Here is an 18,155-nt window from a genome sequence, read left to right as displayed (position 1 = left end):
TGAATGACTTGTATCTTGGATGGGTCCACATGTACACCCTGATCATCAATGATGTACCCCAGATATTGAACCTGGGTCAAGCCAAAGGTACATTTCTCCAAGTTAGCACACATCTTATGTTGTCGAAGGATTTGAAAGACCTGTCGAATGTAGGAATTTACAAGGTAAGTTCCTCAGACAGAACACCAAAGGACACCACTCACAAACAGATCGCATATCAATACACCAGTATTCTTGACGTGGTTAAAACCCTCAAAGAGGGAAACAGTCCACGCCCTGAGCCAACGCGACCAATTCAAGCAATTTATTAATAAAAGAATGAAAATTTACATAAGCTTCTCTCATGAACGGTTACCCTACAAATGACCCTCCATGCTCTTTAAATAGAGATCATGGACCAATCGGGTGTTAAGCCATGGATCAAGTGTTGGTAATACCGAAGAGAGAAAGAACCATCAAATCACTACATATCGTGACCGTTGGATTGTAAGTTACAAAAGTACATAGTAAAGAAACACACTTTACCTAACTCTACACTAGACCAAGTTATACATAACTATTTCCTATGTGTCGGAATATCCTAACATCCCCCCTTAAGAACAACTTGGGATATGATTGAAGGATGTACAAATATGATACAATAGGAGAAGGAAGGAGGCATTAGAGCCTATCCCCCTTAGTGACAACTTCCTGAACTCCAACCATAAATCGAAGTTTAGTAAATTTCGCCTCTGTGAGAGCCTTTGTAAAGATGTCTGCAACTTGATCATTTGCTGAACAATATTGCACTTCAAGAAAATGGTCGTGAATGAGCTTTTTGATGAAGTGCATGTGCAGTTCAATGTGTTTGCTGCACTGATGTTGGACTGGATCTTTGCATAGTTGAATGGCACTTTGATTATCACACCAAAGTGTAGTCAGATGCTGCTGCTGAAAGTCAAACTCTGACTGGATCTGATGAAGCACAGGGCTTCCTTACTAGATTCTACGGCACCACGATACTCTGCTTCTGTTGAAGAAAGAGAAAAGCCACTTTGTTTCTTTCAAGCCCATGTAATAGGTCTTAAACCAAGAGTGAACACATAACCTGCAGTAGACTTCCGATCATCAAGGTCACCAGCCCAATCAGAATCAGTGAAACCAACCAATAGAGGAGATGCTTCTGCACTGTAATGAATCCCAAACTGAATTGTACCTCGAACATAACAAAGTATTCTTAAACCGAGCAATAAGGCAAACAACAAAGGAAAGGTTAGGATGAGTATGGGTAAGATACAAAAGTTTTCCTGCAAGTTGACGGTATAAGGTAGCATCAACTTCAGGGGAAGTACAAGTGACTGAAATTTTGGCTCCAGACTGAAAGGGAGAAGGGGCTGGCTTACAGTATTCTATGTGAAAATGGTGTAGAAGATCACATGCATACTTGGATTGGGAAAGGGAAATCCCTTCCTTGGATTTCAAGACTTGAAGACCAAGAAAATAATGCAAGTGTCCTAAGTCTGTCATTTAAAACTTATTTGTAAGGCTGGACTTCACATGGTTTATAAGGTTGGGATCACTACCAGTAAGGATAAGATCATCAACATAAAGAACAAGAATTATAAGAGACTTGCCCACTTTCTTGGTGTAGACAATATTGTCAGAAAGACACCTAGAAAATCCAGTTTCTAAAAGAAAGCTATCCATTTTGGCATACCAAGCCCGAGGGGCTTGCTTGAGACCATAAAGGGATTTCTTAAGTCGACAAACAAGGCTAGAGTCTATTTGTATAAAGCTAGTAGGTTGTTCCATATAAATTTCATCATACAAGTCCCCATGCAAGAAGGTAGATTTAACATCCATCTGATGGACTTTCCATTTGAAAGAGGCAACAAGGAAAAGAACAAGGCAGATAGAGTTCATTTTGGCAATAGGGGAGAAGGTTGCAGTATAGTCAATGCCTTCAACTTGTGAAAAACCCTTAGCAACAAGACAAGCTTTATGTTTATCAACTTTTCCATCTAGTCCATACTTGGTTCTGTAAACCCATTTGCATTTAACAAGTTTTCGTCCCTTTGGAAGGGGAACCTGACGCTTTTGCAAAGGTGTCAGGATCATAATTAGCTAAAGCTTGAGCTAGTAAAGAAACTGAGAACGTGTACTTCGCTGATCTGTAGGATCACCGACAAGAGCACTTGCTAACACGGACCCATTTTGGAAGCTGAGGAGCTGAAGGATGATCCTTAGAAGGAGGGGGAGGATTGATGTAGAGGGTGGGTTCTCCCTCACACTTTTCAAATCCATTTTCCAGTAGATAGGAATCTATCCTACTGTACCATGCTCTTGGTGCTTGCTTCAGCCCATAAAGAGCTTTCTTCAATCTGCACACTTTGTGCTCTTGGCCTTTCTTTTCATAGCCTGGAGGTTGTTCAATGTAAACCTCTTCCATTAACACTCCATTTAGGAATGCTGACTTCACGTCCATTTGGTAAACTTTCCACATGTTTTGTGTTTCTATGGATAGCACTGCTCTCATGGTTTCCATTCTAGCAACCGGTGCAAAAGTTTCCTCATAGTCTCTCCCATACTGCTGCTTATATCCTTTGACAACCAGTCTTGCCTTGTGTCTTTCTATTTTTCCTTCAGCATTACTCTTGGTCTTGTAGACCCATTTAACTCCAATGACTTCTTTCCCTTTTGGTAGTTCAACTAGATCCCATGTCTTGTTTCTTTCTATGGAATTGATCTCCTCATCCATAGCTTCTATCCATTTCTTATCCTTAATTGCCTCTTCGAAATGAACAGGATCATCAACATGACAATATAAAGCAAACAAAGAATTCATACCTTCATTTGTTGCCTCTTGCTCATAAATGCCATTTAAATTTCTGAACTTCTTACCTCTTTCATTTGGTGTACAAGTGCTTGAGGAAGCACTTGAATTTCCTCCTTGCGATGTGCTTGGAGAAGCACTTTCATTTCTCCTCAAGGGTGTCCCTTGCTGTCCTTGTATTGGTGCTGCTGTTTGGGGATGTATTTCAGCCATCTCCTCATCATCTTGATCATGTGGCAAAGAGTTTTTAACATTCACTGTCTTCTCTATGCTTCCATCCTAAGCTTCCTCCTCAATGAACTGAACATCTCTACTCACAATAAGCTTCTTGGTTGATGGGTTGTACAACCTATAAGCTTTGGATTCCTCACTGTATCCAATGAAAATACATTTCTCCCCTTTGCTGTCCAACTTCTTCCTTAGCTGATCTAGAATGTGTGCATAAGCCACACATCCAAAAACTTTCATGTGGGTGACTCCTTGCTTTCTCCCACTCCATGCTTCTTCCAGCACTCTGTTCATGATTGCTTTTGTAGGGCATCTTTTCAAAATATACGTTGTACAGTGTACAGCTTCAGTCCAATAATCATTTGGCAAATGCTTTGCTTTTAGCATACTCCTCGCCATATCCATGATTGTCCTATTCTTCTTTTCGGCAACTCCATTTTGCTGCGGAGTGTACCTAGTGGTAAACTGCTTATGAATTCCATTTTCTCTACAAAAACGTAGAAATTCCTTGGAGATATACTCACCTCCTCTATCAGTTCTCAGAACTTTGATATGAAACCCGCTTTAGTTTTCCATAAGTGCCTTGAAATTGCAAAATCTTTCAAACACTTCACTTTTGTTCTTCAAGAAGTAAACCCAAGTTTTTCTAGTAAAATCATCAATGAATGTTAGTATGTAGTGGCTGCCTACAAGTGATGGAGTTTGCATCGGTCCACATAAATCTGAGTGAAAAATTTCTAAGGGTGCTTTTGCCCTTATGCTTTTCCTTGATGGAAAACTTTCTCTGTGTTGTTTCCCCAAGATGCAACCTTCACAAAGGTTGTCCGGTTTCTCTATCAATGGTAATCCTCTTACCATTCCTTTTCTACTCAACAAATTAAGATCTCCAAAGTTGAGATGTCCAAATCTCAAGTGCCACAACCAATTTTCATCTTTTGGTTCGCTTTGGAAAGCCTCTTGTGTAACTCCAGAAATTTCTTCTTTATTTTTCAAATCTGCCTTCATTCTGAGAGGGAACATCCTATTCCTTGTCACCTTCACTTCAACAATACATTGTTTGCTGGGTGCTCTATCCATGATGGTGCATACATCATTCAAAAAGAAAACATTGTAGCCCTTTTGAACAAGTTGTCCAATACTTAAGAGGTTACACTTCATTCCAGGAACATAATAAACATCTGCTATGGTTTTCTTTTCTCCTTTCCTTGTTAAAACTTTTACTTCTCCTTTTCCCATAACAAAAATTTTACTATCAGTCCCAAGTGTGACTTGTGACTTCACACTCTGATCTAACTTAGAAAACAGGGCTATGTTTCCTGTCATATGGTTACTGCAATCAGAGTCTAGAAACCATACATCTTCACTCTTTTCTTCAGCCATATTACAAGCTAAAAACAAATTATTTTGGCTGATATTTTCTCTAGTGAAATTTGCATTAGTTCTATTACTCATATCACGCTGTTTTTCCCTACATTCATTTGCATAATGTCCATATTTTTTACAATAGTGACATTGGACATTGGATTTATCATACCTTTTTCCTTGAGCATGACGTTGTCCACTTTGTTGATTGCTGCCTTGGCCTTGGTTCTGATGTGGATTGTTGCATCTTCCTTGAGAATTTGCTGGACTATTTCTTCCACCTCTGTTTTGGCTTCTGCCTCTTCCTCTCTTGTTTCCTCTGCCTTGACCTCTTCCTCTTCCAAAGGACATCTGGGTCTTGAAGGCATGCTCTAGAGATGAATTTTCATTTCTACTCAATCTCTGCTCATGTGTTATCAGTGATGCATGTAGTTCATCAACTGTGAAGTTTGTGAGATCCTTTGTCTCTTCTATGGTGGTGACAATCACATCGAACTTTGAGGGTAGGACCCTCAACAGTTTCTCCACAATCCTCCTTTCTTCAAGAATTTCTCCATGAGACCTTATTTGTGTGACCAGACCAATCACTTGTGTGAAGAATGAGTCAATATTATATGACTCCTTCATGCATAGATTCTCAAAATCTCTCCTCAACGACTGTAGTTTTGCTATCTTCACTTTCTCCATGCCATGATAGGCTATCTTGAGAGTTTTCCATGCTTCTTTAGATGTCTTGGCTACTGTTATCCTTGGAAACACACTCTCATGCACTGCTTGATGCAAAAAACAGAGGGCTTTTGAGTCCTTCTTCTTATAGCTCTTCAACAAATCTTTCTCTGCCTGAGTTAATCTATTAAACTCATCTTCATCTGCTGGTTCTTCAAATCCATCCTCAACAAATTCCCATAAGTCTTGGGAAGCAAGCAAAGCTTTCATGGTTATTGCCCAATAGTCATAGTTTTTCCCATTAAATTGTGGGAGCTGAGTATTAAAGATACCCATGCTAGTGCTGGTGCTAGAGCCAGCCATTCTTGCACTCCTAACTATGCTTCAAAATACTTGACTGTGTATTTAAAATCACTGACTGTCTTCAACAGTAACACAAAAAATTAACTTGAGAAAGACCTTGGATTTTTGACTGAGTCTTCACTCTGCTGGAGAAGCTGCTGCAACAAAAAATCCTTCCTTCAGCTTCTTTGACACCTTCAAAGAGCCTGGACAAGCTTTGATACCATGTTGGAAATTTCTGGTAATTTCAAACAAAAATCTGAACAGAACAGAGAATGATGCTCTGTTTGTTTTAGCACAGCGGAACAAAGCAAATGTTTCTGGAAACACAGACTTTTACTCATGCACACAAAAAACTTGTATTCATTAACAAAAGTTTGCAGTTACAAAATATTCTTCCTCTATCAGAGGGATTTCACCAAGAACTCTTCAAAGCAGTAAAAAGATTCACTCTGTCTCTCACAAAATAAAATCAACACTGCTGTGTGTAAAAATCTCTTCATTCACGCTGCTGCAAAAGAACGCTGTCTTTGCTTTCAAATTCTTACACTGTTGTGTAAAGAAAATTTCTTACATTCGTTCTCTTCTTGAAAAGATTTACACTGCTGTGTAAAAACCCCTTTTTACTTATTACATTTACACTGATGTGCATTACATTCAACCTGGTGTAAAAATTCTTCTTACATTTGTTGCGGCGAGCTTTTCCTTTTCAGGTATATAAAAAAAAACAATAACAGAACATATATCCTTTTTACTTGCCATACTCCCGTGAAATAATAAAAAACAATAAAATTAAAGACTTTACCTACGTTCTACCAATCGGAGTAGATTTCATTTAAATTACTTTACTGACAAAAACGGCGGTCAACGAAACTTCCACTTCACGTAAATTGCTGCAAGCCTGTACATCATGCGATTTGTGATTTGATCGCATCGCACAATCGCATTCGGCGGAAGAAGAAAAGTGGAGCACAAACATATGGGTGTGATCTGCGATATGCAATTGGATCTCATCGCAACATCGCATCGAAAGAATTAAGGGAACGGACGGAGGCAGTGGGCATGGATACGATTTGCGATCTGCGATTAGATTGCATCGCAAGGGAAAAAAAACAGGCGGTTTTCTGAAATAAATGACGTGGCAGTTGGAATTATAATTTCAACACGTATTTGATAGATTTGAGAAATGTGACATGGAGAACACGCACGGATGTGTTTTTGGCTACGAGAAGAATGGTTTGATTGTCATGCATTTTCCAAATATTTGAATGTGCCAAAAATCAATTCATCAAAAATTACTCAATCACGCTGATAATTCAGGAAGGTCGAAGCAAAAAGTGTGAAACATGGAAGCAAAATGTGTGGAGTCATGGGATTGGGAGGAGTATGAGTTCCCCTTTACAAGATATGTTATTAGTTATGAAATTTGTATGCTTTGGGCATTAAATAATCATAATATATATATAATTAACACATCTCAGTTATTAATGATGTAATGATCCATAAATGGTGAAAGAAAGTTTTGATGAATAAAGTGTCACAAGACATGCTCGAACCTTAAAGGATCAAGAAGCTAAGAAATCACACCATGAGAATAAGAGGAGCTATCAATCACTTAAATGTGAATAAAAGGGAAAAATTCCGAAAATTTAAAATGGGAGCCATCATTTTGATAAAAGATACAGGGGAGCTATTGGCCACCAACAAGACCTGGAAACAAAGATACAGGGTGTTGGAAATTTCTGGTAATTTCAAACAATTACTGAATAGAGAATGATGCTCTGTTTCTCAGGGTCTTAACACAAGGAAGCATAAAAAAATTTTCTGAGCAGACAGGGTTTTCCACATACAAATAAAACTTGTATTCATTAATAAAATGCCTGATACAAACTTCTTCCTCATACAGAGGGATTACACCAGCTTCAAAAAAAAATTTACTCTGTCTCTGCAACAGAGAGTAATACTTTGTTTCTTAAAAATTAACACACTGTTGTAAATAAAACAGTTCTTACATTTACTGCTATAAATGTAATTCCTTACATTACATTTTTCAACCAACAAAAAAAAACATTACATTATATTCGCTGCTGCGAATTTTCTTTCATTGCTCAATGAACAAGGAAGAATTCCACACTGTTGCGTACTCCCTCTCTCAAAAATACTCACGCTGTTGCGCCTCCTTTCATTACACATATTCTCCACACAAACTTTTCTTCATACGCTCTGTTGCGTATTACAAAAAAACTCCAGAACAAAAAAAAATTACATGCATTGACTTTTGTTTTACCTATGCACTATGACAAACACATAATAAAATTAAATTCTACCTACATTTATTGAACACGGTAAATTCATTAAATTTTTAGCATGGCGATACATTCCTTTTATAATTAACTATGATATACGGCTGCTACGGAGATCAAACAAAAAAACTTTTACTTCACTTCACGCAATGTCATGTTGCAGGCATGAACGCAACTTTGGATGCAATCAACAGTGGACAACCTTCCTTTCGATCAAACAGATATCACTTGCCCAATCCAAACAAACGTTATGTCCCGATGAACAAGTGGTTTTGGAAAAGTACTAAGGACACGCGTCAGCTCAGGGTTTTATCGCGTCCGTTCGGAGGAAAACCACCTTTCGTGAAAAGCAGTGCGATGAAAAGGTTGGTGGTTTTCTAGAATGTATGCGGCAATTTGAAATTAATATTTCAACACTCCCTTTTAATTTCAACTGCTGGGTTATCAGTCATACCCAAACATTTCCTCAAAAACTCAAAACTATTCTGGTCCAATGGCTTGGTCAGAATGTCTGCAACCTGCTCTTGAGTCCTGCAATGTTTTAGAACAATTTCTCCATTGGTTACCAACTCTCTGATGTAATGAAACCTTGTGTCAATGTGTTTCGTTCTCTTATGAAACACAGCATTCTTGGATAATGCTATAGCTGAGCTATTGTCACAAAAAATAACAGTTCCTTTTGTTTGCTCTTGGCATAAGCTCCTTAACATCCTTCTCATCCAAACTGCTTGACATGCTGCTGCTGTAGCTGCCACATATTCTGCTTCTGTTGTAGAAAATGCTACAATAGGCTATTTCTTAGAAGCCCATGAAATGGCCCCTGTACCCATGTGAAAAACATAAATGGATGTGCTTTTCTGATCATCAACACTTCCAGCCCAATCACTATTAGTGTATCCAACTAAATCTAAACATTCTGAAGTAGTATATAAAATGCCAAACCATTTAGTACCTTTAACATACCTCATAATCCTTTTTGTTGCCTGCCAATGTGCTTCTTTTGGCCTCTCCATGAATCTGGAAATTAAGCTAACAACAAACATTATATCCGGCCTAGTTGCAGTTAAATACATGAGGCTACCAACTATGCTCTTGTACAAACTAGGATCAAAATCCTTGCTGCTGTCCTCTTTGCTGAGTTTTAATCCCATCACTTTGGGAGTGATTGTTGCGTTGCTCTACTGCATATTAAATCTTTCCAATACTTCATTTACATATTTTGCTTGTGAGATAAAAATTCCATTTTCATTTTGATCTACTTCTATTCCTAAGAAGTATCTCAACAAACCCATGTCAGTCATTTCAAATTCTTCTTTCATGATCGTTTTGAAATTTTCAATTTGATAATCATCATTACCTGTGAAAATAACATCATCATCATACAACACAACAATTAAAATTTTACCATCATTTTCTTTGAAGTAGAGGGTGGGTTCTCCCTCACACTTTGCAAATTCATTTTCCAGTAGATAGGAATCTATCCTACTGTCCCATGCTCTTGGCGCTTGCTTCAGCCCATAAAGAGATTTCTTCAATCTGCACACTTTGTGCTCTTGGCCTTTCTTTTCATAGCCTAGAGGTTGTTCAATGTAAACCTCTTCCATTAACACTCCATTTAGGAATGCTGCCTTCACGTCCATTTCATAAACTTTCCACTTGTTTTGTGCTGCTATGGACAACACTACTCTCACAGTTTCCATTCTTGCAATCGGTGCAAAAGTTTCCTCATAGTCTCTCCCATACTGTTGCCTATATCATTTGACAACAAGTCTTGCCTTGTGTCTTTCTATCTTGCCTTCAGCATTACTTTTGGTCTTGTAAACCTATTTGACTCCAATGACTTCTTTTCCTTTTGGTAGTTCAACTAAATCCCATGTCTTGTTTCTTTCTATGGCATTAATCTCCTCATCCATAGCTTCTATCCATTTCCTATCCTTAATTGCATCTTCGAAATGAATAGGGTCATCAACATGACAAGATAAAGCAAACAAAGAATTCATATTTTCATTATAAAAGTCACTTAAATTTCTGAACTTCTTACCTCTTTCATTTGGTGTACAAGTGCTTGAGGAAGCACTTGAATTTCCTCCTTGTGATGTGCTTGAGAAGCACTTTCATTTCTCCTCAAGGGTGTCCCTTGCTGTCCTTGTGTTGCTACTACTATTTGGGGATGTATTTCAGCCATCTCCTCATCATCTTCGTCATGAGACAAACAGTTTTTAACATTCACTGTTTTCTCTATGCTTCCATCCCAAGCTTCCTCCTCAATGAACTGAACATCTCTGCTCACAAAAAACTTCTTGGCAGATGGGATATACAACCTGTAAGCTTTGGATTCCTCATTGTATCCAATGAAAATACATTTCTCCTCTTTGTTGTCCAACTTCTTCCTTAGCTGATCTGGAATGTGTGCGTAAGCCACACATCCAAAAACTTTTATGTGGGTGACTCCTTGCTTTCTCCCACTCCATGCTTCTTCCGGCACTCTGTTCATCACTGCTTTTGTAGGGCATCTATTTAAAATATATACTGCACAGTATACAGCTTCAACCCAATAATCATTTGGCAAATGCTTTGCCTTTAACATACTCCTTGCCATATCCATGATGGTCCTATTCTTTCTTTCAGCCACTCCATTTTGCTGCGGAGTGTACCTTGTGGTAAACTGTTTGTGTATTCCATTTTCTCTACAAAACCGTAGGAATTCCTTGGAGATATACTCACCTCCTCTATCAGTTCTCAGAACTTTGATATGCAGCCCGCTTTGGTTTTCCACAAGTGCCTTGAAATTTCGAAATTTTTCAAACACTTTACTTTTGTTCTTCGGGAAATAAACCCAAGTCTTTTTGGTGAAATCATCAATGAATGCTAGAAAATATCGGTTGCCTGCTAGTGATGGAGTTTGCATCGGTCCACATAAGTTTGAGTGGACAATCTCTAAGGGTGCCTTTGCCCTTATGCTTTTCCCTGATGGAAAACTTTCTCTGTGTTGTTTCCCCAAGATACAGCCTTCACAAAGGCTGTCTGGTTTCTCTATCAATGGTAATCCTCTTATCATTCCTTTTCTACTCAACAAGTTAAGACTTCCAAAGTTGAGATGTCCAAATATCAAGTGCCACAACCAATTTTCATCCTTTGGTACGCTTTGGAAAACCTCTTGTGTCACTGTTGCTATTACTTCTTTATTTTTCAAATCTGCCCTTATTCTGAGAGGGAACATCCTGTTCCTCGTCATCTTCACTTCAACAATGCATCGTTCGCTGGGTGCTCTATCCATGATGGTGCATACATCATTCACAAAGAAAACATTGTAACCCTTTTGAACAAGCTGTCCAATACTTAAGAGGTTACACTTCATTCCACAAACATAATAGACATCTGCTATTGTTTTCTTTTCACCTTTCTTTGTAAATATTTTTACTTCTCCTTCTCCCATAACAGAAACTTTACTATCAGTCCCAAGTGTGACTTGTGATTTTACATTTTGATCTAAAGCAGAAAATAGGGCTATGTTTCCTGTCATATGGTTGCTGCAACCAGAGTCTAGAAACCATATATCATCATTGTTTGTTTCAGCCATGTTACAAGCTAAAAGCACATTATCTTGGCTGATATTTTCTCTAGTGATATTTGCACTAGATCTATTACTCATATCATGCTGCTTCTTCCTACATTCATTTACATAATGCCCATATTTTTTACAATAATAACATTGGACATTGGATTTTTCATACCTTTGTCCTTGAGCATGATGTTGTCCACTTTGTTGGTTGCTGCCTTAGCCTTGGTTCTGATTTGGATTACTGCCTCTTCCTTGAGCATTTGCTGGACTGTTCCTTCCACCTCTGTTTTGGCTTCTGCCTCTTCCTCCCTTGCTTCCTCTGCCTTGACCTCTTCCTCTTCCAAAGGACATCTGGGTCCTAAAGGCTTGCTCTAGAGATGAGTTTTCATTTCTACTCAACCTCTGCTCATGTGTTATCAGTGATGCATGTAGTTCATCAATTGAGAAATTTGTGAGATCCTTTGTCTCCTCTATGGTGGTGACAATCACATCGAACTTTGAGGGGAGGACCCTCAATAGTTTCTCCAGAATCCTCCTTTTTTCAAGAATTTCTCCATGAGATCTTATTTGTGTGACCAGACCAATCACATGTGTGAAGAGTGAGTCAATATTGTCTGACTCCTTCATGCATATATTCTCAAAATCTCTCCTCAGCAACTGTAGTTTTGTTGTCTTCACTTTCTTCATGCCTTGATAGGCTGTCTTGAGAGTTTGCCATGCTTCTTTGGATGTCTTGGCTGCTGCTATCCTTGGAAACACACTCTCATGCATTACTTGATACAAAAATACAAGGGCTTTTGAGTCCTTCTTCTTATAGCTCTTCAACAGATCTTTCCCTGCCTGTGTCAAGTTATTAAACTCTTCTTCATCTACTGGTTCTTCAAATCCATCTTCAACTAATTCCCATAAATCTTGAGAAGCAAATAGCGCTCTCATGGTTATTGCCCAATAGTCATAGTTTTTCCCATTAAACTGTGGGATCTGAGTATTAAACATGCCCATGCTAGTGCTGATGCTGGTGTTAACCATTCTTGCACTCTTAAAAATACTTGACTGTGTATTAAGAATCACTGACTGTCTTCAACACACAAAAAAAAAATCTTGAGAAATACCTTGGATTTTTGACTGAGTCTTCACTTTGCTGGGGAAGCTGCTGCAGCGAGAAACCTTCCTTCAGCTTCTTTGACACCTTCAAAGAGCCTAGACAAGCTCTGATACCATGTTGGAAATTTTTGGTAATTTCAAACAATCACTGAACAGAGAATGATGCTCTGTTTCTCAGGATCTTAACACAGGGAAGCATAAAAAAAATTTCTGAGCAGACAGGGTTTTCCACATACAAATAAAACTTGTATTCATTAATAAAATGCCTGATACAAACTTCTTCCTCACACAGAGGGATTACACCAGCTCCAAAAAAAAAAATTACTCTGTCTCTGCAATAGAGAGTAATACTTTGTTTCTTAAAAATTGACACACTGCTGTAAATAAAACATTTCTTACATTTACTGCTGTAAATGTAATTCCTTACATTACATTTTTCAACCGACAAAAAAACATTACATTATATTCGCTGCTGCGAATTTTCTTTCATTGCTCAATGAACAAGGAAGGATTCCACGTTGCTGCGTGCTCCCTCTCTCAAAAATACTCACGCTGTTGCGCCTCCTTTCATTACACATATTCTCCACACAAACTTTTCTTCATAGGCTCCAGAACAAAAAATATACATGCATTGACTTTTGTTTTACCTATGCACTACGACAAACACATAATAAAATTAAATTCTATCTACATTCACTGACCACGGTAAATTCATTAAATTTTTAGCATGGCGATACATTCCTTTTATAATTAACTTTGATATACTGCTACGGACGTCAAACAAAAAAACTTTTACTTCACTTCACGCAATTTCATGTTGCAGGCATGAACGCAGCTTTGGATGCAATCAACGGTGGACAGCCTTCCTTTCAATCAAACGGCTATCGCTTGCCCGATCCAAATGAACGTTACGTCCCGATGAAAAAGTGGTTTTGGAAAAGCACTGAGGACACACGTCAGCTCAGGGTTTTATCGCGTCCGTTTGGAGGAAAACCACCTTTCGTGAAAAGTGGTGCGATGAAAAGGTTGGCGGTTTTCTGGAATGTACGCGGCAGTTTGAAATTAATATTTCAACACAGGGGAGCTGTTGGCCGCCAACGAGAAACAACTTTCTGGGCTAATGGAAAGGGAAGTGATGAAGAAAAAGTAATCCATCAACATTTCTCTACTGGTCATATCTTTCTATCAGAGAAAAGGCTAAGGATCATTAGTGATTCCGTTGCTTCCTATTTCTCTTCCTCAAATACATGTTTTTGAACACTTTCTACATCTAGAAGTTCAGACTTCCCTTGCCTCAACAAATACTTCATCTTTAGAACAAGTCTTCAGTGGAAGAAGATCAAGAATATACCACAAAGACCATCAAAATTATCATGGGAAAAACTTTGAACATTAAACATCAACAAAGAATGGATAGAACAATAAAAAGAAAACTAGTTGAGATGTTGCAAAGTCATAGTGATACCTTTTACTGGAGATTACTTTGATACAAGGGAGTACACCCTAAATTATTATGTACACATCTTATATATCAAGGAAGCATCAAGAGTCACCCATCAACCTCAACTTGAGATAAATCCATCATTAAGAGACATAGTTACTGAAGAACCGTAGAAATTACTTGCAACGGATTTTAGTTATCCAATTTTTAATACCCAGAAGATCTCCCATTTTAGTCATGGTACCCAACAAAAAAACCAACCAAATTTGTGTACAGATTAACAAAGCAACCACAAAGACCATTTTCCCCTTTTGTTTATCTACCAAATCTTAGATGATTTAGCGGGGAAGAAACACTTTTATTTATGGGATGAACTTAGTGGTTATAACAGCATTCAAATTGCTCCCGAAAACCAAGAAAAGACCACCTGTTCATGAGGAATTTTCAGTTTCAAAAAAGCCTTCCAAATGATATTCAAATATTTGCACATGGCTTTAATTTATAGGATGTCGATTTGCTAAACAGCGTACAATATTTACGTATTCAAGAACACAGTTCGACATCTTTCTGGTGGAAATCATAGTTCCACTCATGGTTCTACCTAGTTTGTGGTTTTAATCCCTGTTTCACGATGCTTCCGCGGGCTTTTCCCCTTCTCCTAGTAGACTCATACCCAGATGTTCAGAAAAACTGAATTGCGCGGCATCGACTGGAAACATGAAGTGCCTTTTGCCAATTCCAGCGAGGGCTGCTGGGAACGCTGTAGTTTCTGAAACTCCAGAAAGAACAACACAAACACCACAAAATACAACCTCCAAACGTCTGTCTCTACCACTCCAGAACGACATCTGCAATATAATTTTTAAGAGTATAAACTGTGAGCATCACCATTACAAAGTTTAAATATGCACGCAATTTCAAATAAATAATATTATCTATATTGTTTGAGAGAAAAATCAGCTTACAGTCTGAATCGACCATTATCCGATAATCTGCAGCTCCAAATTGAGAACCAATGTCCTCCTCCTTCGTTAGCGGAGAATATACATACATGCTTTCTTGTTCAACGCCTTCTAATGCGTCCTCTACTTTTGAAGTGTTTTGGATTAAGCAGTCGCCCAATTTCTTAGCTGCGCCACCAGTTTTTTTCAAGAGACTCGCTTTATCTGCACGATCATGTCGCTGGGTATTACACATCAAAGATTAATACAACGAAATCATATCCAAAAACGGCTCGACATAACAGTCAGTCAGTCTACCTTTTCCAGAACTTCTTGTCGCTGAGAATGCAAAAATGTCGATCCATCAATTTTCCACCCAAATATTTTCCCTAGTCTTCCAACTGATGCTTTGTCGCCACTCAGTAATTTTAATTCTGGTTTGCCATTCTTTTCTATGCCTTGGAAAGCATTGAATAGAAAGCTGAATCCACAATATATTTCTTTCACGCGGTCATCATCAGATGGTTGCAGGGACCGGATAATGTGATTGGGCAGATCATACGGCTTTTCTTGAATAATGTCTAAGCTGGGTGTATCACCTAAGGCTTCTTCCACACCAATAATGTGGACGAATCCTCCCCTCTGCCCCAAGACCCCGATAACAAAGCTCTCCATTCCACCCGACACGCCCTCCGTTTCATCGACATCGACACCGACACCCGACACCGTTCTTGAGTCGGACCAACACCCCACTGGCGAAAAGCTGGAGGCTACTTATACGCCTTTTCTCCAACAATATATGATGTGCACCAATTCCGTTATCAAATGAGTTTGTCCAGAGACTAAAAGAAAGTTATGAATGAGAGAATTTAGGAAGCTGAATTAACTTCTTCATGTTAAGTTAGTGCTGTTAACTGCAACTGGTTTCGGACTTCTGGCAACCTGCAACCCCGCGCACAATCTCTATGTCTGGGACTCCGAGGATTCAGTAAAGGTACGAAGATGGCGTGAGAATCGTGCGTCCCCGCTGTCCTCAATATTGAGAAAACATTTGCCAGGAGAATCTAGAAAGTTTGCAGACGTTACAATAATAATAATAAAGTTTGTGCAGAGTTGTTGATAAGTCAAAAGTAGTGGGTCAAAAGAATTCCGGGGAACATGCGAGTGGAAAACCGCAAGGCGTACAATGTAGCAGTCGTGGACAAGATTATGCCACTAGAAGTGCTATTTAGTAAATGTACATTTCATTGCCAGCAAATAAAAATGTACTTTTCATTTTCAGGAGAGAGTGGTGGTAATAGGCCCTAGACTCGATTGGCTTTCGCTTCGCTTCGTAGACACTGATACGTGGGAGCACAAGTCCATACTGGCACTTGTCGTCTGAAAGAAGAGGAATCACCCAACCTATGATGAAAGCGATAGTTACTAGGCCCTACGATTAAGCCACTAAAGCTGATAACGTGAGGGTACATTTCATTGGATAATGCCACCAAATGAAAAGGTATTTGCAGCATCGAGTAAGGTTAACCATTGAGCATTGGCTCAAAAGATGGTGATAATTGTCCTTTTCCATTAAAATCAATATTTGTTTATTTAACTTTAAATTATATAAAATTTCAAATTGGTGTTTGGTTTTATATTTTATTTTTATTTTTATGTTCGGGTTCGAAAGGACATTGAAGTCGTTAAACAATTTTAATTGGTTTACTTTTATAGTTTTTTTTTTCTTCTTGCGATAGATTTTTTAAACTTCCATTGGTTTGATAATTTAATATGCAAGAAGATTGATCATGCTACATATATAAGGCTCGCATTCAAATATAAACGCACTTATGAACAGTGAGGCTCGCATATATAAATGGATTCGGTGATCTTGGTTCTGAGGCTCGCTCACCCTGCGGTGATCTTGGACCTAACATATATAAATACTTGGATCTGCTCCGATTCTGAGGCTCGCACTATATCCTCGCTCGGGTTCTGAGGCTCGCATTCAAATATAAACGCATTTATGAACAGTGAGGCTCACATATATAAATGCATTCGATGATCTTGGTTCTGAGGCTTGCATATATAAACGCATTCGGTGAACTGTATGTATATATATATATATATATATATATATATATATATATATATATATATCCTTGCTAAACTGTATATATAAATCCTCGATGAATATGTGAGGCTCGCATTCAAATATAAACGCATTTATGAACAGTGAGGCTCACATATATAAACGCATACGGTGATCTTGGTTTTGAGGCTCGCTCGCCCTTCGGTGATCTTAGATCTAACATATATAAATACTTGGATCTGCTCCGGTTCTGAGGCTCGCATTCAAATAATAAGGGTCTCTTTGGTGATCTTGGGTCCGTCGATGGTGTATATATCTTCTGAACTCAATCCAATCAGGTCTGTGGGTTGCGGTGGGCACGTGCGATCTACAGATAGGGTTGATATCAAGTGCACACTTTCCTTATCTTTTTCTAATACATATTTGCTCATATATTTTCAAGTATGAATATTTCACCACAGCAACCAAAGATTACCAAAAGTAGACTTAGCACAGTTACTCTACAAGGCCTCTATGAGTATATAGAATATGTAGACAAACGTCGAGAAGAAAGAGAAGTCAAGCTACAAACAGAGTTAGAAGCCATGCTGGAAAATAAATTTGCATCTCTTGAAGACACAATTCAAAAACAAATAGAAAATAAAATAGAACTATTGGAGAATAAAATGGTGGCAATAGAGACTAGGTTGCAGGTTATAGAAAAACAAAACCAAGATACTAACCAAACATCCCAATAAGGAGATGCTTTAGAAAGCCTTAAAATAAAAGACATGATTAAAGAACTAGAAGAAAAAGTTAATAGCCGCCTCACCCTGAATGATGTGGTAGATAAATTAGATATCAAACCAATTAAAGATGAAATGAACAAATTAATAGAATTAGACCATGAGCATAACAAAAGGGCCTTGAACCTTATAATCTTCAGTTTAAAAGAGGAGGTAGATGAGGATACTTTAGCCATAACCCAAACAGAATTACATAATAGATTACAAATTGAAACAACGTGTCTCATAGAAGCAACAAGGTTGGGGAAATTAACTGAAAATAAAGGAAGACTGATCCGAATAAAGGTGAGCTCTACTGATCATAAATATGACATACTTAGCAAAACCTCAAGTCTAAAAGGAACATGAATATTTATAAATGAAGATCTCATCCGAGAAGATCAAGTAGAATTAAGAAAGGAGGTTCAAAAGGCAAAAGAAACTAGAAAGGAAGGAAAATGGGCAATAATCAGGAATAGAAAATCCTTTATTCGAGATAGAAACCAAAAAGATAGTACTAAATAGCAATTCAACATGTTCCGTATTCTTTCTTGGA

General features: G+C 38.2%; 1 protein-coding gene across 2 annotated transcripts; it reads right to left on the bottom strand.

The window, feature by feature from the left end:
* Positions 1 to 14,330: 14,330 nt before the first annotated feature.
* Positions 14,331 to 15,781, bottom strand: LOC149267644 (uncharacterized). 2 transcript variants are annotated; one of them, XR_016253249.1, is made up of 3 exons: positions 15,080 to 15,781; positions 14,786 to 14,986; positions 14,331 to 14,668 (listed from the first exon to the last, which is right to left on the bottom strand). XR_016253249.1 is itself a non-coding variant. In XM_089399369.1 (2 exons), the coding sequence occupies exons 1-2, from the start codon at positions 15,015 to 15,017 to the stop codon at positions 14,649 to 14,651; spliced, it is 252 nt and encodes an 83-aa protein (XP_089255495.1). In that variant the 5' UTR covers positions 15,018 to 15,781; the 3' UTR covers positions 14,331 to 14,648. The 2 variants fall into 2 exon arrangements, 1 of the variants encoding a protein (XP_089255495.1); XM_089399369.1 differs by having other exon boundaries at positions 14,786 to 15,781.
* Positions 15,782 to 18,155: the final 2,374 nt, after the last annotated feature.

Source organism: Pinus tabuliformis, chromosome 6, assembly GCF_031772625.1.
Source record: "Pinus tabuliformis cultivar Carrire ecotype Pingquan chromosome 6, CPIR1, whole genome shotgun sequence".
In the NCBI taxonomy this organism is placed as follows: domain Eukaryota; kingdom Viridiplantae; phylum Streptophyta; class Pinopsida; order Pinales; family Pinaceae; genus Pinus; species Pinus tabuliformis.
This window is presented reverse-complemented; position numbering and strand designations above follow the sequence as displayed.

Bases quoted from the DNA above. Each gene is read 5' to 3' on its own strand.
- LOC149267644 (XM_089399369.1), bottom strand. From the start codon at position 15,017: ATGTGTAATACCCAGCGACATGATCGTGCAGATAAAGCGAGTCTCTTG. The intron at 14,669-14,785 runs GTAAGCTGATTT...ATTATATTGCAG, and splicing joins GATAATGGTCGATTCAGACT to ATGTCGTTCTGGAGTGGTAG.